Source organism: Parus major, chromosome 11, assembly GCF_001522545.3.
Source record: "Parus major isolate Abel chromosome 11, Parus_major1.1, whole genome shotgun sequence".
Classification (NCBI taxonomy): Eukaryota; Metazoa; Chordata; class Aves; order Passeriformes; family Paridae; genus Parus; species Parus major.
The window spans coordinates 6,616,773-6,642,185 of NC_031780.1; the positions used below are offsets into that span (position 1 = coordinate 6,616,773).

General features: G+C 41.3%; 1 protein-coding gene and 1 long non-coding RNA gene across 5 annotated transcripts in view; both read left to right on the forward strand.

The window, feature by feature from the left end:
- Window positions 1–25,413, forward strand: part of RANBP10 (RAN binding protein 10) — a 64,899-nt gene that overhangs the window by 8,323 nt on the left and 31,163 nt on the right. For 2 of the 4 annotated variants that reach the window (XM_033517126.1, XM_015639636.3), the window contains 2 exons: window positions 7,991–8,043; window positions 25,211–25,378. In XM_033517126.1, coding sequence (XP_033373017.1) covers window positions 7,995–8,043; window positions 25,211–25,378 — 217 coding nt within the window. In that variant the 5' untranslated portion in view covers window positions 7,991–7,994. Of the gene's footprint in view, window positions 1–7,990; window positions 8,044–25,210; window positions 25,379–25,413 lie in introns of those variants that run through there. The other 2 variants (XM_033517128.1, XM_033517127.1) reach the window with 2 other exon arrangements.
- On the forward strand, window positions 8,072–19,847 carry LOC117244975. Its single transcript, XR_004499015.1, has 2 exons — window positions 8,072–15,931; window positions 17,507–19,847. It is a non-coding gene; the product is annotated as an uncharacterized LOC117244975 (long non-coding RNA).

A 25,413-nucleotide genomic window follows, 5' to 3' on the forward strand; every position in this document is an offset into this window, starting at 1 on the left:
TGTGAGAATACCCCTTAAGAGACAGCTAGCTGGTGGTGGAGTGTTTGCTTCTGATTTGGGTATTGCATTTATATTGTTTCCCCCTGTTTTTCAGAGGAAAAAGCAGAGGCTCAGAGTGCATTTTGAATCTGTCTGTTATGTTGGACTGAAGTGCAAGATTAGTCACCAGAATGAAACAGTCTTTATATGACTTTCCCTCTTTTGGATGCCTTTCTGTTAGACATTTGTGGTAACTCTTAGCATATTTTTTTACTGTTTTCTAGGCTTTGTTCATGGCAGAAAAAATGTTCTGTTATTTAGACTGGCAATCAAACAATCTTAAGTCCATTCAGTTGTGGAAACCTGTTGTGGAAACTTCCCTGATACATTTTCAGTGACTCTGAGCAGTGCATTTGGAAGTGAGGTTTGTTAATCAGCAGGACAACCTGAACAAAAATCTTCCTTATTCAGTTGGGTGTAACCAGAATAAATAATCAGTGAATGAGTATCAGTAATGCTTTGTGCTGTTCCCAGACTTTAGGCACCATTTGCCACTGCTATGGTTTGTGTGTGAACTTTGTTGGATATCAGCTGACTTGGAGAAAGAGTCAGCTGCCAAGAGTGAAAAATATGATAAATTGGTGAGACACATTTGCTTCAGCTACATTTGCATTTGACCACAGGGTTTGGGGTTCTGTTTTGGTGATGATTGGGGCAGATAGAGAAACTGGTTATTCTTGACAGATTTTAGTGGTGATTTTATCCTGGTGGTGCTCATATTGTGCCTTTTCTTTCTTAAATGGTGCTCAGGTCAAGTCTTCATCTCTGTATTTTCCATCTTTCAGTGTTAATTAATTAAACATTGTTAATCTGCATCATCAGTCTTCCTTTCCTGAAGGTAGCACAGACAAGGGATGGGTTTGTCCTTCTTAAAGCTAGCACATACCAGTTGAACACGATCCTAAAATTGGAAGGGAGCTGGGAATATGATACCTTGGTCTGTCAAAAATAGCTTTTCATTCTTCCTCTGTCATTTTGTCACTAATTACTCATAACCACCCTGAGAAGATGTGTTATGTTACCAGATTGCTGCCTCTCAGTTTTGTCCTGCTCACTCACCTTCCTTTCCACAGTCTTCAGCTTTTAAGGATTCTCTGCCTTTCTAAGGGCTGATGTACAATGGACTCCTCCTTGCCTCAGGACACTTGCAGTTGTTTTTAATGAGCTCTTATAAAATTCATTTTCTTCCCTTTATCCCCTTCTTTTTGGCCTTGTATTATTTGTCTTTATTGACCTCTTCTTGGGGAATTTGGATTCTTCCTGGAGCCCATCAGTGCTATTTCTGAAGCACCATCACAGAACAGCACAATATGCACAAATAAAACCAGAACCACTTCCACTCTAGAGATCATATTCCATTATGAAGTAGTTCCAAAATATTTGTTGTTAGACTGAGGAATCAGAGACTGTTGGAATCCAGTATTTTATATGCCATAGGTAAATTTTTTAAACAGATGTAACTTGTTTTTTCACTGCTTTGAAACAATGTTCCCCTTCCTCCACCACAACTGGGACAGTGTGGTTTCAAGTGGGGAGTTGATAAGGGTTATCATTTCTAGCCACTCTTTAAACCTGGCATGAAGTCAGGACCCACCTCAGACAAGAATGATAATTCAGAGCTTTGCACAAGAGACTGTGGAAGTCTCTGAAATGCCACCAGTGTGGTGTATTATTCACCTCTAACTAAATAATTTAGTTTGTTTATTTTAGATTTAACTGTGCACGTTGAAAGAGTAAGGGTGCACGATAGCTGGGAGGACAGGATTCCTGCCACATAGGTGTGGTTATTAGAAAAAACTGCAGGATACAGGAAGCCTTTGAATCACAAACCTCTGGAAGAGTGGAACATCCCTTGTTTAACTCGTGGCTCAGCAGGATTGCTTGGGTTTGGCTGAGCCACATAATAAAATGCCAATCCCAGGAATTTCTACCGCATGTTGTGTTAATGTTGGTTCACAACTGAACAGGGAACGGCTGCTTTACTGGAAGTCATGGCCTTCAGAACAAATTATTGAACCTCTCTGGTCTTAACTCTTCCATGCTTGGACCTCAGTGCCTGTTGGCATCCCTGGCAGCCTCGTTCCAGCCTCCTGTAGTGTGCCAGGGTGGGGCTGGCTCAGGAAAGAAGAGTTTTGGGCTCATAGCTGTTACCCAGCCAGTGCTAAACCAATGTAATATTTTTTTTCCCCCTTTTTTTCCCCAGCTTTCAGATGTGTTAAATTTTGTCTGCCATCTGGGTTGAACCTCACAGCCACTTGGAAGAAGAGTGTCAGGGATTGTTTCACCATCCTGACTTGGTATCTTTCAACAGGCTAAACAATAAATACAGGGGAAACCTGTATTTATTATTTATACTGTCTTTCTTCCTCTGGGAGAGCCTTAATAAATCTGCCTTGCTAATTGTCAGCTAGTGTTAAAGATGAATATTCAGTCCAAGTCTATTGGAGAAAGTCTTGTAGCTTTTAAGGGAAAGAAATATGTCCTTTTGTTTAAAGTATACTGCTTGTCCAGTGAGGACCATGGGCTAATTGCTTTTTCCCTCCTTCTGCCCTGCCTTTATTTTGAACATAACAGTGCTTCCCAAGTGCTGGGTGCTTTCCATGAGATGTTCTTTGCTCCTGGGATTCTTGAAACTGAAGAATGTAGTACAGGTCTACATGAGTTCTCTTGCTGTGTTCTCCTCTGTTCTTCTCAATGGGTTCTTCAGTCCTGCACTGGAAAAGACAAATAGGTGCAAATCCTGGAATTTCAGCATTAGTCCCTTGCTGTCAAAGGGCAGGTCTGTTCTGAAGTTTTTCTGCTGGGTTCACAAGGATTTTTGTGGGTTTGCTCATACAAAATATCTTTAGACTACACAAAAAACTTTACTTACGTTGACTTTTTGGCAGGTTCTCTGGGTATCATGTTTGTTCTGGAGAAACATCTTTAGACTCAAAGAATTGCTTCTCATATGGGTGGATTCTCCTTCTGGGACAAACTAAACACAGCCATCAGTGTCTTCTCTACTTTTATGACTCTAATGCTTAGAGCAGCTTCATTGGGAGATCTCTTTGTGTCACTTTAGGTCAGTCAAATGTTGTCAGTTCTGTGAAATAACTTTTCTCATTGTTTTTCAGATAATTTCTGCCCAGTGACAATATATAATTCTTCCTGAGTCAGTGCATTTGAGATATTTTGTATCTTTTAAAACTTAAATTTTAATTTAGAACTACACTCTTCATTTTGGCTTTGCATATATTTTCCAAGGGAAAGTCTTTTATTGACAGAAACAAAAAAAATACATATTTAAAAAAAATCCAAATTAAAAATGCAGCTTTGAAAACATCTGCGCTGCAGAGTCCACCACCCAAGTTGTCTTGAGGGCCAGAAGTGAATGCTGTCCTGTTTGGATGTCACTGTGCTGGAGCAGCTGAAGTACTTGGGAACTGGGAAGGCACCCAAAAAATCTTTGTGTCTTTGAGCTTAATCTTAGCACAGTCATAGCGCTGTAAGACCTAGAGGGAAGAATCCTGGGAATACTACTGGTTGTGTGTGGAGCCAGCATCTTTTGACATGAGAGTTTTTTACCAAGGTCCTTCATTTTCCTGCTGAGGCCAGGCAGAGCCAGGGTGTGGATGAAGCAGGCAGAGCTGATGTTGGGAAGTGTGGCTGATTCAGTCACATTTTCTGAAGCAACCAGTGCTGGGCTGGGCTGAGGTGAACTAGGAGCCTGGAAAAATTTGGTGCTATGGTAACTGCTGAGGCTGCTGGTGAGTGGAAACAAGACTGTTCTGACTGAATCACCAGCATGTGTCTGTGTGTATTTTTGTCAGTCTGCTCTATTTGGAATTGGTCTACTGATGCAGCATTTTTGGAGCTTCAGATTAGGTGTGGGGAGCAGTTCCAAGTACTCAGTGTTCACGGCTGAGAAGATGGATTGAGGAGGTCACTTTGTTTACCTTTGCATCTTACCTATGATGGATAATGGATATAAATGTATTATTACCCCAAAAATTATGTTTTTCTCTGGGTGCTGACATTCCTGTGTATCCTTTTTATTTTTTTTTAAGAACCTATTTGAATCTCTCAAAAGGGAACTCCAGTTAAGGGATACCCCACAGGGAGTCTATTCACACCATTATGGCCTGAAACCAGGGGTGATACAGGCATGCAGGCCATAGAGATTTATGTTCAATGATATTGAATATCATAATTGATTCATTATTAAAAAAAAATAAAAGGCAGTAGTTTGCTCTTGATGATGCCCACAAATACTGTTTAACTAGTATTGTATTTGTTTCATACACAAAACTGATTTGGAACATTTGGAATCGAGGAAGTGAGAAGCTGTTCTGCACCAAGTTCAGAAAGCATCTGGTGCTTTTGGGGGTGGTGGAGTTGAAGATTAATTTTTTTTTTTCCTCCCAATTTTCAAGAGAATAGAGTGATTTTTTTTCTCTGAGGCTTTATTGATCCTAAAGCTCGTTTCATCCATTACTTCTGGATGTAATTACATAAATTGATTGTAGATGGGAAAAGCAAAGTAGCATTTTCTAAAACAAAACCCAGCAGTCAAGTCTGTGACAATTTGAAATTCTGGATCTAAGCTGTGGGCTGTGGAGTTGAAACTCAGCATAGTGAGGGAGTCTGTTTTTATTTTAGGTTGTCTGCAAATTCTATCTACAGTTCTACAGCCATTATGGTCTTATTTTTAAAGTTTGTCTTGAGCTTTAAATGGGAGCAGAAGTTGAAGAGCAAAAAACTGTGAACCAGGAAAGTTTGTGGTCATGTTCCTTTTTTTTAGCAACATATTTCCATGGTGTTGTGTATCTAGATTAAAGTGTAATCTTAAATTTAGAATTTGTGGAGTTGTAGTGCTTGCTTTTTATAAAAATACAAGTTTCCAATCTCAATTTAAAGCTATGTTGTCTGAAAATGGAAAGATACTATTGTATAAGTTTTGTCTGTGGTTATGTGCATCAGATTTGCTGCTGTACACAAAAGAGGGGGGGGGGATGAATCTGCATAGAAAATAATGAAGTTAAGCAGGATAAGCAGAAGTGGGCGATGACCTATTTTATCTGAGTTCAACAATTAGGTTATTTCCTCTAATTTCCAGTGTTTTCCTTGGTGTTGCCACCCTTGTGCAATACGGACCCAGCAAGGGATGGGGACAAAGGGCACCCATGGAAGTGCTGCAGCTGGGATTGTGGTGAAGCTGTGCCAAGACTGTGTGCAGAGGTGTTCCTCTGTTCAGTTCTAGGTCTGTTCATGTCAACAGCAGCAGATGTAGAGGCAGAGGAGCAGACAAGCTCCCTCGGGCAGTAAGGAGGGATGGAGTTGTCCTGTGGCCCCGTGCCAGCGGAGTTGTGCTGCCTGATACTGAAAGGAAGGAATCTGACACCACCACATGACAAAGTGGCCACAGCTCTGCAGTGTTTTACCTTCAGCTGAGCCAAATAGATCAGGACATAAGAAACATTCCCTATGCCAAGAGGCACGTCCTGCTCTTTGAACAAAATTTCTCACAGCCAACAAATCCAGGAGGTCTGTGGCTTGGTGATGTGACCTGGTGAAGTTGGTGGGGATGGTTCTGCCAGAGAAGCAGAATGGTCTGCTCCTGGACAGGTCTTTGCTAAGTGTTTCAGACCTGCCAGTATCAGGATGATCACTCTGGTGTTACTGCTTCAGGTTTAGATGGTGCTTTTACATTGAGCTGAAGCAGTTGGGTACTTGGAATCACTTGGAGCTCCTCTCAGGCTGGAGCAGTTGGCAGAGGTGGCTCTTGTCACTGCTCTCACAGAGCTGAGTGCAGTTGTAGCTGTGGACTGGGATCCTGGCTGCTTGCACACATAGTTAAAAAAAAGCACATGGTAAAACCCACCATGTAGTAAGGAAATCTCTGTAGCAGCAGAAGAGTCCAGACTCATTAGAAACACAGAAATTGAACAAGAGCTCTTACCTGCCAGTGGACTAAGAAGATGGCAGGGAGGAGCTAGAGTAATCCTTGCAGACATAGGGGAAAATCTTCCATATTGTGCCTGGAAGGCTGTAAAAATATCCCCAAATTCAGTTTATTACAGATGGATTTATGTCAGATGACACTGTGGGGTTGAATTTTTAGATGCCACAAATGCCTGCTTTGGAGAAGCTCTCATGAGTCAGGGAGCTCCTGAGGATGTAACTTCTGACTCGTACTCTGAGAAGTGCAGAAAATGTTTACAGCAAAGGTGTGTTTAGAAGTTGCTCTGCAGCAGTGACCATAATCACTGATGTTTGGTATCCTTTGAGAAGGGCTATAAAAGGCCCTGAGACCCTGCCACTTCAGTGTTCATCCAAAAACCCCACCACCCAACAAGAAAAAAAGTCAGAAAGCATGCCTTGTAAATTGAAGAAGCTTGTTTAAGAACAGCTAATAAAATCAGAAGGGTAAATACTTTGAGATGGTACAGAGACTGTTTAAGAAGACATTTTATTGGAGGATCAGACAGTTGACAAAATTAGACACAGGGATGAGAGGCAATAGGGATACACACCTCAAAAGTTCAAATTTTATTCAATGAGAAAAATTGAAATAACAAACTTTTAAGCTTAAAAAAACCAATAAGGTTGTCCAAAATGAACTGAGGGACATCTGGCTCAAAGTCTGAAATCTTAAAGGAATATTTTTCTTTAAAAAGATTAAATTATTAAAAAATAATTTTTAATTTCAAAACTCAGTAACCTAAAAATATGGGAGTATGTTGAAAAAAACCCTGAGCTGTGCTACCAGAGAATATTAAGAAAATTCCAGACCACGGAAATTAACAGAAGACACAAAATGGGAATGTGCATTAAGTATTACAGTAAGGAAGAGGAGATTTTGTGAAGGCTGTCTTTGCCTTACTTTCCTGCTGGACAGGTGCAAAATTATTCTTATGAGGGCAGAATAAACAATCCCAACTTGATACAACAAATGGCCTCTGGACTGCCACTTGAGTGCAGGGTCAAGCTGTGTCCCACTTCCATGGAAAAGTGAGTTCAGTTCTCACCTGCAGTCAAAACATAAATGGAATAATAGAAATCTGGAGGGGGAGGAATAGAAACCAAAACAGAGAACATTGTTATGCTGTTATCTGTAATCACCTTGGGCTTGTATTGTGTGATGCTGGTGGCTCTGGTTATTCCCTGCTCCTCAGAGAAGTTACAGAACTGGAAGTGTAGCAGGAGCACTGAGGTAGAGATGAGCTTCCATAAGAACAGCTGAGTAGACTGTAATTAACCAGCCTTAAGAAGAGACCTTTGGGGGGTGGGATGTGAATCAGGACTTGAAAAAGCCTTAAGAAAGCTGTCAGGGAAATGCTTTTCCTCTCTCTTCCAATTTTAAAAATGTAAGTACAAAGGAAAAATAGGAATTGAATGGGAAGCTGTAGGATGTTGCCTTTTCAAAGAGCTTACAAAGGTTCAGAAAGTGAGATTGTGTAAAATAGATGCTGAACAATGAAAGAGTGTTCTTGGAAAGTACAACTGTGTGCTCTGTCCTCTGCATCCACTATCAGCTATTTTTGGAGACAGTACATCAGGCTACACAGACATCTGTCCTCATATACTATATCTGCACTTAGGTGTTTTTTTACTGTCCTGTTAATCACCTATATAAATAGGTTTTTTTCTGATAGATGAATAAAAATACCTCACAAAAAGCAAATTGGAAATTAAATTGCTGATTGTTGTCCAGTTCTTTTCCTACCAAATAAGAGCTAAAGAGTAACTGTAATTGTACATTGGAAAGCTATCAGTTACTAAAGGAGACTGACATTTTATCTTGGATTCAATAAAAGACATGAGTAATGGAAAATCTTTAGTAATTTTGTCATTCTTAAATAATTTATGTGTGGGTTGGGTTTATTTTAGTGCTATATTTCTGTTGCAGAGAATCTTGTGCCATGACCATTCTTTTGCTTGACTGCTATTTTGTTTGGGTTTTTTGAAGGTACATGGGAATAGGACTTTCTGCTCAAGGAGTCAACATGAACAGGCTTCCTGGTAAGTCACTGTTAAGGTCTATTTTGATTTACAGTCTGTGTTAAATGTGCATTTGAAATAAAGATTTTTCTTTTTATATATGAATTAGTGAATGTGTGTTTCTATTAATAAAATTGCATTACTATAATTGTCTTATATCTGGAAGCTTCAACCTATTGAGTGTTATCTTAAATTGAGTTACTGGTGCCAATGCAGCCATGATAATTTTATTAGATAATAGAAATTAAGACTAAATTAATGAGTAATGGGTAAAGTGGTGAGCTTTCAGACAGGCAAACTCTTCTTTGTGTCTGAAAAGAATGTAGGAAAATCATTTTGTATTTAATCTGTATACTCCACTTGACAAATTTACATGAAAGAATCTGAAAATGACAGGATAATTGGCCTGTTGTATTGTCTCCCTTCCTTCTTCCCACTGAAAGACTACAAAAATGTGGTAGAGTGGTGTTTCCAGTTAATATTGTTGCTTCTTTTGTTTGAAATGTGTGGTTTTGGATTTGCCTCTAAGTTGGTTAAGTGGCTTCTTTTCAGAAATAAGTAATTGGCAATCCTTCTTTGATGGTATCCTATTTATTGAGTAAAGTAACAGTTTCTAGATATGTATTGACACAGTGACTGCTATGCTAGAATTTCTTTCAACTGGGGGTTGTATTTGGTAGAAAGTAAATGTTCTTCAGATGCCAGAATGAATGACAGCTGGTCACTGATGGGGGCTTCTTTGGCCTTGGGTGTTGCTTCTGGTGAAGTTGTTTTAAAGACGAAATCTGTGTTCAGCTATGGATCTTGGTATCTCAAAAGGAGAATGTTTTGGGAATGTCCTAACAAAAGAAAGATCTGATATTTTGGGGAAAAAGGCTTCAGTGGCACCTGTGCTTTAAAGAATTTAAAGAATTTGCATCTTACTGCATACTGTATTTGTTAGTAATTGTTATGAGAACTGTACCAGTCAGTCCTGCTCTCTCTGCACTTTCCCCCCAGTCCTCCTGATCCAGGTGAGCTGTGTGTCATGTACAAGGCAAAGCATGAATCTAGTCCCATCATCTCCTTCCAGGGTTGAATGGCATGGAAAAGGTGTTGTTTGGCTATTAATGGAGCCTGTTCAGGTCAAGAAATGGCTCTGTGGCATGTGTGATGGAAAGATGGGGGGAATGTCTTGTAGACTTGGCCTTGCAGATGATTGGTTGGATTGTGCTTAAATTAGGATTCTTCTGGGGTTATAACACAGGTACATACATGGTTCAATACTAACCTGAGATGGTGTGTACTGAATTTCTCAAGTGTGCTGTCCTGAAATTGAACAGCCAGTGTAATTTCTTCTTTTTTTTTTTTTTTTTTCCTTTGGTGACTAAAAATTACCCAAACCAATTCTGATAAAGGGCTTTAAAGCCCAGGAGTTACATGGGCAGCATTTATGGCCAGTTTGAGTCAAAGTGCTGTCACTTCTAGAGTGCATGTGATGAACATGGAATTCTTTTCTCTCAGTGAAATAAAGCATAAAGTGAACTTGAGACTTGAGATAGTGCTTATTTAGCAATGCATTGTACAAATTTGATCCCATGAACCTGTTGTTTGTTTGATCACATGCAGCTTATGCTGCCAAGATTCATTCTGTGGTCAGAGTTAGGTCGCTCTCCCATCACCTGTATAAGATTAACTGCATGGCTCTGTATTACAGCTCAATAATTATCTTCCTGGCTTTTGGAGAATAAGTGTGATTTTTTTTATTTTTTATAGTATATTGTTCAAGTAACTGAAGTGAGAAACATATTTGCAGGCTTAACTGTTATCAGGTCCTTCACAGAACAGAGTAAGTGAGAGCTCACAAAGAAGTGACAGACTGGAGTCTTGACTTGGCTTCGCATCAAAGTGTAATTTTAACTTTTTGTGACCTGAAACCCTGACAAGTTTGTCTCCTTAGACCCTTTCTAAGTCACTTCTGCTTTAACAGATCGATTTTCACTCAGTGTGTTGCCAGGGAAGTGTGTAACCACCCTGTCGTGGTTGGGAGCCCAGAGTCTGGTACAGGAGCCAAAGTTGGTCCCTTTCTTGTCCCCAGTTTCACTGGGGATCCTTGGTGGTACTCTGGGAGTTCTAATTCAAAGAGAAATCTTGCTGCTGGGTTCTGTCTCAAACTCCTTTTCCCCCACAAGGACAAACACTTTGGTCATATCCAGTTCCAAGTCGGGGCATTTGTGCTTTATTGCCAAATTTATTTTGGCTTCAGCCCAGCTGGGTGCTGGTGGGGGTAGTGCTGAGCTTTCTCTGAAGGTTACAAGTGTGATTGGAGCCACATGAGCTGAGTTCCCTTAACTATCCCTGTCTGCATTAGGAATAGAGACTGCTCTTAATTGGAGAGTTCCCTGTCCATGTTCGACTCAGGGTTTCTTTGTGCTGTGCTTTGAAATTCAGTCAGCAGGTCTGAAATAAATGTGGGATTATTATTAACTACCAACTTTTGTGACCCTGACATATCTTGATTTTTTAAAAAAAAAATTAAAGACATTTAGAACATTTGCTAATAGGCATTCTGCTTTAAACCAGTGGCTTTTAATGAAATGTCTGCTTACTTCTTTCCCCATATTCAGTTTTTTTTCACTGTGTGCTGAAAATGCTGTGTGCTCAGCATTTTGGTATTTGAGGATGAAATTACATGTTGCAGCTGAACTGATCTAACTCTGTCACCAAAGGAGAGACACCTGACCCTTCCTTCCTCCCCATCCCATCTGCACAGTCACTCTTCTTCCCTGGTGCAAGCCTTTGGCTCTGGCAGCTGTCACCTTGGCCAGGCCAGCTTTTATCCAGGCAGGAACCTGCCTGCCTCAGCTGTGTTGGGATTGTGGTGGGCTGGTTCCTTCAGGACTCATGGAGCAATGTTCTTACTTGTGCATCCTGCAAGTAACATATCTGCATCTTTTATTTTATTATTATTATTTAGTCCTCAGTCCAGGAAGTTTTTCTAAGCCCTGCTGAAAATGTGTCGGTGCTTTGCTACAAGGTTTTACCAAACCTTCATGAAAGGGGAAGATGATAAGTGTCCTATCCTTAACATGGATGAGATTGCTCACTGGAAATGAGTCTCCTCTGCATGTGATATTCTGCATTAGTTCAAGTCTTCATGCTCTTGAGAAGTAACATTTCATTTGTTTGAGCTCTTTAAGGGTAAACCCAACAGAGAGGGAAAGAGGGATGAATCTCTAAGGTAGCAGCAAGTTCTTAATTCTGCCTAAAATGTTGTGAAACCACACCCTTAGGCATGCCCTGCTTCAGTTTCTTAAACAGCATAGATAGGAGCTGACCAATCACTTTTAGAGACTTTAAACACCCTCTGGTTAATAAATGACTTGCCCTGCTATGCAGCATTGTACATGTTGAAGGGAGTGCCAGCTTTCACTCACCATTCTTTGGTTTTCAGAAACACTGGCAATTTTTTCAGCTTGCTTTTCAAACAAAAAGATACTGCTTGGCTTATTCACTATTTGGCTGCTCCAAACTCTCTGTTAAAAGAGCAAGCTTTCAAATTCAAGAATGTTTTACAGACTTGAATTAGTGTGCAGCCAGATAAATCAGGAGAATTTGGTGTACAGAGACCTGCTCCCTATTGTGGTTTGGCTTCTGGGTCTGTAGTGCTGTGAGCCATGTCAGCAAAACCAGAAACATTTTGTCCAGGTGGCCTGAGTCTTTTGTTCTGTAAAAGGTCCTCGTGAGCAACCCATTTATTGAGACATAAAGATAAAATAGAAATGACCCCTGCAAATTAAGAATTCCCCATGCTCTCCTCCTCTGTGGAAGCCATCCTTTGTCCTCCATAAACCAGCACATGGACTGGGCTTTCCATTTTACCTTTGTTTGGAGATCCTTTCCTTTGAGTTTTCTTGCTGACAGGTTTCTGATGACATTTGGAGGTAGGACTTTATTTCTCAGCTTATCTTACATGCTATCCTGTCAGGGGAGATGCAAGCAGGGGGAGCAAGACTGTTGAGGACTCAGTCCTCCTGTTCATTTCTTTGAGAGAAAAAAGTTACTTGTTTCTTCCTTAGGCATGTTCCCAAGGGTTTTTCATGCTAGTGTGCTCCCCTCTGGGAGCAGCCAGAGAAGGGAAGGTTGGTAGGTGTTGTATCACAAAATCATAGAATGTCCCAAGTTGGAAGGGATTCACAAGGATCATTGAGTCCAACTCCTGGTGCTGCACAAGTTAAATTCTCATGTTTTTCCTCATCAGAGTTGGGGATGAGTTTCTGCAGAGGCTCTGTACTTAGATTTTCCAGTTTCAGTTCCACAAGGCTCTGGCTGCCTCATGTAACTCTTAAGTTAATCCTGCTACAAGTGAGAAGTTCCGCTGAAGTCTTCCAGGTTTTCCTTCTAGCCAGTTTTGGTGTGGCTTTTTGTGGTTTTTTGGGGTTTTTTTTGGTTGGTTTTTCTTTTTTGTTTTGTTATGGTTGGTTTTTCTTTTTTGTTTTGTTTTGGTTGGTTTTTTGTTTTTGTTTTGGTTGGTTGGGTTTTTTTGTTTTGTTTTCCTTTTGTTTTCTGTGATTGCCATGGAATCTTTTTACTTCAAATGTAAAAGTTTCACTTAAGGAAGTTTTCAGTTTATGCTTTGGATTGTTACTTTCTGTGACTGTACTGACAAACAAAGGACCTGTGCTAAAGGCCTGAGTCCCAGTGCTAAATGTAGTAATTATAGAAGCTGAGACCTCACCAAATCATCTGATCTGAAGCGAATTCAATTATGCATTAGTCCTGCCTGACAGGTGTGTGTCTAAACCAGTCTTTCATTATTTTTCTGGCAACTTCTTCCAACACTGTCCTTGTGCTGGAAACTTTTCCTGATGACAAAGCTGAATATCCCATGTAATCTGAGTCTATTCTTGGATCACGTGGAGGTGGAAAATAATTAATTCCTTTCCTCTTTGTAGTTCTATGCATGAAAATCTTACCACTGCTTTGTGGTCTTCTCTCCAAATCATACATCCCTGGCTCTTCACCCTTCCCTGTTTGTCAGGTTTTCTTGATTTACAACAACTCTTGTAGATGTTTTCTGAACATTTAATCACTGAATGTATCACAAGCACCAGTATCTTACTTTTTATAGTAAAAGAAAACATTAAAATTCAGAGCAAGTCCAGGAAGTGGCTCTTATCCCATCCTGGAAACAAGGGCAAAGGAAAATCCTTGCCAAGCTTTCACAATTCTTACGGCTTCAGCAGAAACAGGAGGGGAAGAAGCTTCATGGTTACCTGGGAAAATCAGGCCCTTGGCTTTTGGAGAAATCAGCAACAGCCCTGAAGTATGGGATTAAATGCATGAGCAGTATGTGGCAAACAAACAGTGAATCAGTCTGCTTTCAGAGCCTCTTGGCTACATCAGCAGCTTGGACACACTGCTTGATTTTCTGTCTTTAGAAGTAATTTCTATTAAGTTTATTTATTTATGCAGCTGATGAAGCTCTGGTTTATAGTACCTTATGGTGTTGGTCCTGCTGCAAAGCTCTGTCAGAACTATCCTTAAAAACAGTTGTCCAAAAAGGCATGAGGGATTTCCACATGGTGTCATAGCAAAGCCTTAGACAGGTGTTTGTTACACATGCAGTGAGTCCTTCAGCTGGCCGTGCCAGTTCCTGTCCACAAAATTGCTTATGCCTCTGGTACCCTCTAATTTATCCTATCAAACCAGTTTGTGGGGCTGAATGTAAAATGGGTCATGTAATTGGATTAATAATAATGGGTGGGGGGCACTGCTTGATTCTGGGGTTGTTATTAACTTGGATCTGTCCACTTACCTGGTTCATCACACAGGTAATGCAGGTTGGAACTGCTCCTCTGGGAAACTTTATTCTCCCAAATCACGTAGTTAACAGTGATCAGAGGTTATTTTTGATAGAAAGAGATATGTCTTGAAAACCTCAATTAAATTTCCTCCCAATTAACAGTTATCCTGATCATGGAGACACTTTTACAAAGGGGCTTCTTTCCAGGTATAGTGACCTGCAGCTGATTTGGCTGGCTGTTTCTCCCTGAATTTTTATTTAGGCTGAAACCTTCTCCTGAAACTTCACTTGGATAGACTTTTTGCTGACTTAACTATGCTTTTACCTGAAAGCATAATTTGTACCTCCTCAGAGGCCATCAGTATGTTTAGAAATGGCAGCTTTTAGCATTGCACAGTGAAAGAAAAGAGAGCAAAAGTGGGTCAGTTTGATGGGTCAGCTCTAGAATTATTGAATCCATTTGTGCAGAATGGATTTTTAGAAAAATTCCTCACCATGTGAGAGCTCGCCTGGGTGGGTGAAGATTATTGTGGTGCATAAAAAACATACCCTGCCAAAACAAGATACATGCTACAGCAGATTTGAGGTTTCTGGCCTTTGTAAGTCAGAGCCCTTTGGATTTATCTACATGAGTCTTATTTTTGGAGAAGGGGTTTATTTATTTAAGTGAATCTCCTGGTTGTCACCACTGCCTGTACTTTCATTTACATTTTTGGTTGTGCTGCCCTGTTTCTTCTAAACTAAACTGCAAGATGCACTCCAGAATCAGAGGTAGTGCACTCCAGCCACTAATAAGTGTTCAGTCCACAACATAAGGCTGAGCAATACAGGCTGCCTAGCCACATTTGGGAAAAAAAAAAAAAAAGTTAAAAATCTCATATTGGAGGACGTGTCCTGAGACCAGTTGAAACTGGTTGTTTCTTTCTGGAATCTGCTCTTACTGTACTGCACCATCTGCTATTTTGAAAATAGCTTTTATTTATTTTTATTTTTTTTTAGTTTAAGTCAAAATTAAGGTCATACTAAAGAACTTAATAGGAAGTTTGGGCTTCTTGTAATAAAACAAAAGGATTTCCTTTGAACTTAAGCTTTCACATATTTTTAGTGTTAAGATTTTTTTTTCCCATATGGAATCAATCTTGTGTTCAGTGTATGTAAAATGCCATCATAGGAAAGTAATCTGAGGAGCACTTAATTTTTATTTATCCTGGGAATACACAACTCATTATATTGTTTCTTTTTTCATCTTCACTCTATGTGTACAATTATTCTATGTATATTTTAATGCCTTCCCTGATGCCTCATATGTTGAAGAATCTGAGTTTCTCTGGCATTACTTAACTCATTCTCATATTTTCCTTTCCTGCTTCTACCCTTTGCAGATCAGCTGAACACCTTTTAAAATTAAAATTTAAAAAATATTTTTTTTAAAATTTGGAATTTTAAAATTCTCAAAATTATATTATCTTTATTAAAAAAAGGTAATTCTTTGTGTCTTTGGGAATCTTTTTCATTTGTGGTTGACTTGTCCACTGCCCATCAACTTCAGCTTAGTTCCACTGAGTTGCTCAGTTGTCTTCTCATCCCATGTCAGCTTTCTCTTTTTTCAGTTTTTCACTTTATGTGCTGACTTCACCTGAACCTGTATGAAAATTCCAGCTTGAATATTGAAACAGATTTGTTGCAAGTGCTGTGAATTCATTCACATCCCATCTTTGTCCTGTAGAAGAACTGGGAGTTCTTTCTTTCCCATTCTTCAGTTTTTCAGAAATCGTTGTTGGGGTTTCTGACAAAAGCTCTGTCCTCACAAGCTGCTGTGCTCTGCAGATTTGGGGTGTTGCCCCTACAGAATTTATCATGCACAGGGCTGAGCCCAGCTTGGTTGGGTGGATGTGTTCTGGAACATGAGCCTTGTGCTCAGGGCTGATACTGCCTGAGCTGGTGTGGCACAGAGGGGTTGGACAGATGTGTTATTCCCTTCATGATACATGCTGAGGGTAGCACCAGAGTCATCAGGTCCCCAGATGAGGTCAGACCTGATGCTATCAGGTGTGTTCAGAGCTGGAGAGTAACAAAACCAGCTCCTGAACCACAGAATTGGGATGAATTATCTTCTGAATTAAGGTTAAATTTAATATCGTGTTTTATTTATGGCCCTGTATATGTAAACTAGGACTGTATGAAAAAGTTCCTGCCTTTTTCCCTTTCTGACTGACTTCAGGTCACGTGTTTGCTCATATAGATTGTGATGATTGTCCTGCCTGCAGCCAGAAAAACTGCTGCCAGGCATTTGGTTGGGTTGCTTCACTTTGATTAATGTGGAAAGTATTGAAGAAACCTCAGTTTAGAATCTAGAAGTCCTTATTGCAACCTCTTAACATCATGAGGTGTGCTTCCTCTGGAAGACTTCTCTCTCCATAAGGTCTTGTGTTTACATAAGTGGTTTTTTATTTGTAATTTTCTTAGCTTATTAAATACCATTTTAGGGATTGTTTTAAATAGTTACTGGACATGAACCCCCTGCATTCTTCAGTGAACTCTAACATTGCTTTTGGCTGAGTCACTAAACTGTCCTGCCTTGACATCTCTCTAAAATGACTCTTGCCCATTACCTTGCAAGATTTTGCTGGAATTGTCTTAATATTTTATAAAGGTGCTCTTGCCCATCAGCTGAAGGTTGAAAAAGTTGCCCCATAAATGAACATGTGAATTATTTAATATTATGAGATTTGAAGCCTCTGTGTGTGATAAGCTTTTGATTGTAACTTGTTCCTTAGCCCTTCCACTAAATAGATAAATAGAAAAGCTCCTCATCTGACTCTTTTTCCCCATCCCTGTCTTGCATTATTTTGTACCCCTGCTCTGCTTCCCACTCCCTCCACTGTGGTGTGTCAGGGAGTATAATGGATACAATAGTGCAGTGGTGACATGATCATGCTGGAGAGCTTTTCCTTTGTAGACACAACCAACCTGTTCTGTAGTTGCTTTAACCATGATGTGCTCTTCACAGGGCTGTAAATGGCTTGTGGCACATCCTGACCTCTCTGGGGTAGGGAAACCCAGATCATGTTCTGACTCTGGCAGAGGATGGATCCATCAAGCTTATAAGTTAGGAGGACTTGCCATCTTTATTCATTCAAGGAAGTATTTTTATCTTGATTACTGTATTCTGTAGTGAGGTGCATGCTAAGTAATAGAGAAATGGACTCCTTACAAATTTCTGGGGCTGGTGGAACAGACCTTTCCTGTTGAAAAGGTATTGCCTGTGGTGCAGCTGTCCATAGCCTTCTGGTTTTGTTTTTTTTCTTTATGAGTCAGTGAGTAGTGCCACTTCATATAATGGTAGACTGTATTTTGATGTTGTTTTGAAGGCTGGTTAACATGCAGTGGTTGTTTAATGGTAGGACTTGCTGATCTGGTCTAAAAATCACTGTGCCAGATCCATATTGTAAAAAATTGTACAGTGTTACTTTGCTTGTTGTCTCCATGGTGCATCAGGCAATGCTTGTTAGCACCCAGATTCTGCTCTATCTCCCAGACTCTTGAATCATACTGATTTTTGGGTCACTGTGTCCTTTTCTTCCTGCTCTCTGTTAATATGAGAGAGATGTTGTGATTCCTTTTTTTCCTCTCTTTTGGATTCTTGCCACACATAAGTCTTCCTGTGAGGATTTGGTCTGAGTTCTGTCTCTTTTACAGTTGCAAGTACTTTATTGAAAAACATGGAATAGCTTCTGAGCCAAAGCTGCAGCCAGGCCTGCCAGAAGTCCTGCACTCTCTGATTAGCATCATCTGCTGTGTCTGTGCAGGGGCCAAACTGACTCTGCTTCATCTGCTGGGACCTGGGGTGAGGGGGAAGCTCTAAGCAGCAGTGCCCCTCTGGGGGTGTGTGTGGTGCTGTGCTGCACTGCTCCATGGCCTTGGGATACTGCAAAGGTTATGGGATCTGAACCCATCCAGCCCCTACTTAGGGATGTTTGTTCTCCGTGGGGTAAAGTTGTTTTTATTCTCTGTACAAGCATTGATCCTGTAGTGCAAGGTTTGGCCTTCTACTGCATTCAGTCATTTTGCCACCTTGCAGAAGAAACTGAAGCTGTTGCAAGCAAGAAGAGTTGGGGATGTTTCTGGCTAAGGCTTGTTCATATCCTTGGGTAAGTGGATTTTAAGGGGTTTTTTTATTTTTTTTTTTTTTACCCTTGACATGTTCTGGGCAGATGTCCAGGCCCTTGAAGTTCTGCCAGGGAGATGCTGTAATGTGTTGAGCACGCTGTTCCCTGGTCCTATTCCTGTCCTGCAGTTGGTGTTGTGACTGTACCTAGACAGTTGTTCCATGGCAGGGCTGTGCCTCCCCTGTGCCCGCATCCCCAGCTCTATAACAGAGGTTGCTGTGGCCACTGAGCAGCTGTTTTTGTAGGCTCTTTATGGAAACAGAAAGATGTGTTGCAGTGCTAATAATTGATTTGATTCTAAAGCATGATTGAATAAAGGAAAGCAAAGTAACCACCCTGCTCTCACCAAAACATGTGATGTGTATGTGGCTTCATAAGGCTTGGCATAAATGCTGTAAAACTGAGTGACAGCTGAGATGCTCCAGCACCTCAGATGGTTCTTGTGGCAGCAGATTTCTCATGGCCAGGCATTTACAGACTTAGCATGATCAGGCATTTGGCTTCTGAGGCTGCAGGAGCATCAGAGCTTGCTGAGCCTTTCCTTTGCTGGGTGCAGAGGCCTGTATTCACTGTTCTGTGTGGATGTGCACCAGAGGCACATCCATTTACAGAACCAAATCCACTGGAAGTTGGAGTAATCAGCAGAGGGTGGTTCCAGTTCTCCTGTGGTACTGGCTCCTGCCCCATGTTCATGGTTGTCCTATCCTTGCCTGGGACTGCTCAGCCCAGGACAGTGTAGAAGCAATATCCAACTTCTCTGTGCACCAGAGTGCATCTGTTCAGCCTCTATTGAACATACCTTCCCCTCCCCTGACCTCATGCTCTGCTGCTGCCAAAGACCCATAGCTGGCTGAGCAATAGCAGCCTGCTCAGCACAGTGCATGGAGGAGGTCCTGACTCCCACTGGAACGTGATCCAGCACCAACTCTGGGCTCTGCTGCTGCCTCCACCCTCCACATCCCATTCCCCAAGCACTGTACAAGCAAAGTTTGTACATCTGTTTCTGCTGGACTTTGGATTCAATAAATCTTAAAAAATTATTTTGTTTGGTTTATTTCAGTGTGTTGACACAAGTTCTTGTCCCATTGCAGCTAGTGTTTGTACACCACTTGCTCTGGCATGGAGAGCTGTGGGAAGCTAGGATTGCTGGCGAGGGGAGTGGGAAGAGGAATGCTACAGGCAAAATACTGGACAAGAATAGAGAGGGGAAAAAATGAAAAGTGTTCCAAAATATGAAAGAGAAAAAGCAGATAGAGATAAAATTTGGAAAGATTGTGGAGTGGTCACTGGGGTCTGTCCTGAAGAGTAAGTCTCAAACTCTCCCATTAGTAATGATACAACAGACACAAACCCTATCTACAAATCTCCAGATTCTTTCTGTGGAACTTCCATCTAACCTTCATATGCCCAAACATACTCAACCATTCCTTACAGCTTCAGATGTCCCAGTTATCCCTGACTGCAAAGAGGTTACCTCTGAATGTGTGGTCAGCAAGGTCCTGCCCTTTGCAGCACCTTCTACACCCATTGCATTGAATGCTTGGGCTGAGTTGCAGTAGAATGTGTTTCCCCTTTGGAATGTTCATGGGCAGGGAATGGTCCATGTGTCAGTGATCAAGTTCATCTGTCTGCCAACATCTTTAGCCCAGCAAGTGCAGAGCAGGAAGAGTCTGATGTATCTGGCTATAACTCACTGGAAAAGTATATTTTCTGTGATTGCTGGGCCTTGCATGTCAGTCCTTTGGCATGTCATCAGAGGGGATCTCAGCACAGATCCCTGTGGGTGTTGCCTTCCCTGTTCCCTTGTGCCCAGTGGCAAGTTTGACATGTTTGAACCTTGGTGTTCTGGGGGATGTCATCACTTGGCTTTCTTCTCCACCCTGTGTGAACAAAGCATCAGGCCAGGAAAAGCCTAGTGAAAATACTTGGTAACTTGCATCAGGGCATTCTATCCATCCCATCCATCCATCCATCCATCCATCCATCCATCCATCCATCCATCCTCTATATGATGCTCCACACTTTAAGGTTGAGCAGCTTATCCTGGTTTACCTAGGTGTGTGATGTAGCCAAGATGCCAGTATTGCCCAGAGCCTACCACAAGTTCTGTGTTCAGTTGTGGAGCTCTTGAAGCAGAGAGCTAAATCACCGTGTTATTTCTGTGGTGCTGAGGTGTAAATGGTCATCCAACTCAACAGAGCTACTTCCCACTTGCTGCCTTCTGAGGCAGAGTGTGATCTCAGGTACAGAAGTCAGGATCTGACCAAAAAGTCAAAGAGTAAAGCGAGACTGATGTTGAATGGGAAAGTTGGGATTGAACAGGGACAGATATAGAATAGTCAGGGATAGTAGTAGCACACTACATGTAACTCTGGTGCTTGCTTAAAAGTGAGTGTTTATCAGTTTATCCTGTAACTGTGTCCTGAAGTAACTCAAGTCCTTTCTGCCACGTGTCTGGCATTGCATAATTCTGACCTGTTTATCAAGCAGCAGCAATGGAACTTGCTGTTCATTTTTTCCCCCTATGTGTTGGGATCCAGGTAGTCTGCCAAGAAGGTCAGCATATCAGCTTTTTCTTGTTAGCAGGCCAAACAGAACTTCAGTTTGGTGTTGAACATAAAAAAATGTCCTACCAAGCCCTACTCATGTTTTTTGTTTTTCTTTCTTCCCATTCTTTGATTGCACGATCTGAGCTATTCTGCATCTTGTTATTAAATATATAGGTATATTTTGGGTTTGGGTGTTGAGGGGTTCAGTTCAAAGGGATGTAAATTTAACCTCTTTTTGCTCAATAGCTGTTGAAGTCCTGCCTGTAGTGGTTGTGATTCTATATTTGCATGTTAAAAGTGCTGCCTTCAAAATGAGCTGTAGTGAGAACAATCTTAGAGTTGTGACACTGAGATTCTGCTTTGACCACTAGCATGAGCCAGGTGGCCAAATCCTTTCTGTTCTCTGCCTGTCTCCCCTATTTAAAATGATTTTGTGCTTCTGAAGAGAGGATGGGGAAGGGAAAGGAAAGAGGGAAAGAACTGTAAACTGGACTCTGCAGCCGCTCTAGGTCACTTGATTTTGGTCTATAGAGTATAGGCCATCAGGAGTCCAAGATCTGTGTTTTATAAGAAAAAGCCCATTCTCCAATTTTGTCCAGGTTTGTGAAATTTTGAGAGGAATCTGCACTTGCAGTTGAGAATTTTTAGCTTGGCCACAGCTGCACGTAGGTGCTGAGTGTCCATTGCTCTAGACATGGCTATCACCAAGAGACCAGAATGGGATGTTCTTTAAACAGCCTTGTTGGAATGAGCTACCAATCACAAACTGTCACTACATGGGTTCTCCCAGGGTTTTCTTAGGAGCAGCTGCCTGCACCTCTCTGTCAGGGATGGACAGCTGGAGCTGCTGAGGATTGTGAGATTGAGGGAGGTGTGAGATTGAGGAGCTGTGGGAGCAAGCTGAGGCAATGTGCCCCAGCAGGGAGATGTACATGAGAATCTGTGCAAATGGAGCTTTGTCACAAGAGCAGTGATGCATTTTGGAGTGATGACAATGACTTCATGGAAAGATCAGGTCTATGGTAAAAAGGACAATAAATAGAAAATGCTCGGATTAACTTGTAGAGGACTAGGAAACAGTGCAGAGAACACTGCAGCCTGCTTCCCTTCTCCATGGGGCACCTTCATTCTCACAAACAACACTGTAAATCCAGAGAAGGTTCAGATAATGATGTCAGAAAAGCAGGAAATAGCTAAATAAGTTAGGAGTCATCAGCCTGGAAAAGGGATAATTATGGGGGATTTTGCAGAGGTCTGTATACTGATGTATGTTCTGGAGACACCCAAGTCCATAGTTTGTCATCTTCTCCAGTGCAAGAACCACAGGATATATCCAAGTAATAGGAGGCACATTTTCATTGCTTGCAGTTACACTGTCAAACTTCTTGCAGGGCACAGTTAATGATAGGAGTGTTTATATAGTCTTAATGGAGGTTTGAACAATTTACTGGAAACAAGTTTTTTTCAGGAGTACTGAGTGAAGAGGATCTCCATCTGGCTCAGTCTGACTGTGCAAGGTGGTAACACTGTTCAGTCAGGGTGTGATACGTGCACATCCTGTACCTCTGCTGTCTCACTTCTTGAGGAGTGTCCTTGTCTGGGCTGGCCCCCTATCCCACAGGGACAGCCTTTTTAAGAGCATGTAGGTATCACCTCTTCTCTGCCCTCCAGGTCACAACGGTGACTTCTGCAAGTACTTGAGTTCAAGTGGCACAGAGGTTAAACTGTCTGGAGAATTTGCAGATGCAGCTGTGGGGAGGCTTTCAGGAAGTTCCAATTCAGTCCTTATTAAAGCACTGCTGGATTTTGTAGAGGAGGAAGCTGTTGAGTAACTGGAGGCTCAAAGGTTGTCGTGGGAGTCACAGAGGAGGTTGCAATATGCTGGACCCATTCCTAGGTGGCAATAGCAAATTGTTAATGGTGCAGGAAAAGCCCAAGTTTTCAGAAAGTGTTTTGAGAAAACTTGGAGTCTGTGTTTTCAAAATACATGTGATGAGTTACTCCCCACTCTGCTGGTAATCCAGGATAATGCCAAATGCTTCCAATAGGGATACACTATTTAAATCAACAGGCCCAGATAACTTTGACCTAGAAGTACTAGAAGTGCTGATTGTTGTTTTTAATTTAGATTATTAGGAAATTTCAGAAGATTGGCTGGAGCTGGCCAGTGCTGGAATGACCCATATGCCACCGCCCTCATGTTTATTTTGGGCAGAATTTTGGAAATAGGGATCTGTTTTTTATTAATAAATAACTTAAGGTTAGGCATATAATTAATGCCACTCAGTTTATGTTTACAGTGAGTACAGTAAGTTCACTCAAACAACTCTGGCTTGTTTTTTTAAGATGACCATGGTGATCTGATAAGGCTGACAGTCTAGATTTAAAGCCCCTAGTGTGGTGCCAGGTCTGGGTTCAGCACTACACATTCATTTGAGTTGAAAAAGTAAACTCTGCATATCATTAGCAAAGTGCTGGGTGAGCAGATTTCCTTAACTGGTTATGTTAGTGGTTTTCTGGGGAGAGTAAGATTCAAAACAAGCTTTATCCAGGCATTGTTGTTGTTTGTACCACGTTTGTCATTGTCTTCAAGGCCTTTATTCAGTCACTTCTCACTGGAGTTCACCACCACCCTTGGTGCTACAGCAAGAAATGACACTGTGAAGCCCAAGTCATAATGGAGTAGGAGGAGGGTTTTTTCAGTAGGATCGGCTTTGATCTGTAGGTAATGAAACCTTTATTTTTTCCACTGCAGAACCAGTAGTGCCTGCATTGGCACAAACATTTAGTGAGCTCATCCTCACAGTTGGACACGCTGTGTTATTTCTTATGGGAGCCTTACCCAGTACATGATGTGTAAGCACTTCACTGCTTAATTGTAACTGATGACAAGTTCTTGGTAGCTGCTTTGTAATGCCAGAAATGTTTTGTATGAAGACCTAGAATTTTGTGTTTGGATTGTTTTAAGAGTAGGTTAGGAGATAAATTGATTTAAGTTACCATTTGAAATACAGCTTACCAACAGCTTCATTAAAACAGTTCTGAATTGACACTCATATAACAGGTCTGGTTTTGGGGAGTCTAAAATAATAGATGAGTGAAGGCAACAGAGAAATAAAAGGGATAGTGGAAAGGAGCCACAGTTTTAAAAATTAGAAAATATTTCAATGATATTTTTACTGGATGGAGTCTTAGCAGTGGAAGTTTGACAACAGACTCTAGAGCCCCTATCACTTCCTCCTTTGTTTTGGCAAGTCAATTTGGCATCGTTTTTGTGCTTGCTGAGGGTGCTGCCTGTGCTGTTGTCCCTGTCTTTCATGAAGATTTGAAACAGGACTGGTGCTACTGTCAACAGCTTGTTTGGAGCTGACTCTTGGGACATCTCAGTCTGTTCCTGTTGGATGTGTGGGACTAAACAGAGGAAATTACTCACCATTTCTAGACTAGAATTTGCTGGGAGTCCTTCACGCCTTTCACTTCCAAACTTTGCTCTGTAGTCCAAAATCTTGGACTGTGACATGTTTCAGTCTTGCTTCATTCCCTGACTTTCCCACTGGCATTCATTTGGTGTTGTACAATTAACAGGGCCTTAGACATGCACTTACTGTTGTGTGCTTTTCTGAGAAGCCCTGAGCATGTGGGTGCTGATGCCACAGTGTTGTAGCACTATTTTACAAGATGAGATTTCTAGTGCCCTCATATTGTTGGTTTTGGAGGAAAATTCTGGCTCAGAAGTGCTGCAGCCCACCTTTGCAGGGCTTTGCTCTGTAGTTCTCAGTGTGCTCAGTCTTTTTGTGCCACATTGCACTTCCTGCACAATCTTTTTGTTTCTTACACAGTCCCTTTGCCAGAGCCATCACTCCCCACTTAACACAGTCTGCACTACCCTTGGCTGTAAATGGTCAGTAGATGGCCAAAGCACTTTCTTTTGCTTCCCTAAGGTTCCAGCCATATCCATATAAAACACAGGTGCTTGTTTTCAGTGTTGTATCACTTTCTGGTAGAAGTCTGTCTCTCTGTGAGATGTGGCTTTCATTTTGCAATTTAGAGGAATGCTTCAAATGAAGTTACTGGGATATACAGAAAAGAACAAGTGGACAGGGTGCAATCCCTAAGCTGTTAGCCTTAGCACGATGTTACTGGCAGAAGAAATAAAAGATATTAATATAGAACTGACCATTTGCATTGAACTCCCCTTTGATATCTGAGGGTCATGTTTTAAGCTGTCTGCAGAACAGGAAATACTGAATCCCAAGGGAAACAGAAATCCTTATCAACTGCAGAAGGGAAATACAGATTTGAGAATGCAAAAATTGCCTCTCTCCATTTGGTACACTTGTGACAGCTCTTAGAGACAAAGCTGCAAGTGTCTGAGGATCATTTTGTTAAATGCTTTTGCAGGAAGATTTTGTTTTTGGGAAACACAAATGTTTTACAAAAGTAGTTTGTTTCACCTCAGGCAAGATAAAAGAGAAGCATGTTGAAACGCAGATGATGTATTCTGATTAAAGACTATTAATTTCTTTTCAGTTACTGGTATGTGAAAATTAATATTAGGATGAATCAGGAGTAGGAATCAAATTTTAAAACTCCCACAGAAAATTGTGAACTGAGAGTTGTAGTAGTTCCATGTGGTTCTTCTGAACTGGCTTCACTGCTGTCTTCTTCTCCCTTGTCTTTTGCAGGATGGGATAAACATTCTTATGGGTACCATGGTGACGATGGGCACTCCTTCTGTTCCTCGGGGACAGGACAGCCCTATGGCCCCACATTCACCACTGGAGATGTGATTGGCTGCTGTGTCAACCTTATCAACAACACCTGCTTCTACACAAAAAATGGCCACAGTTTAGGTAAGTGAAGGAAGGTGTTCTCAGGAGAGGGATGC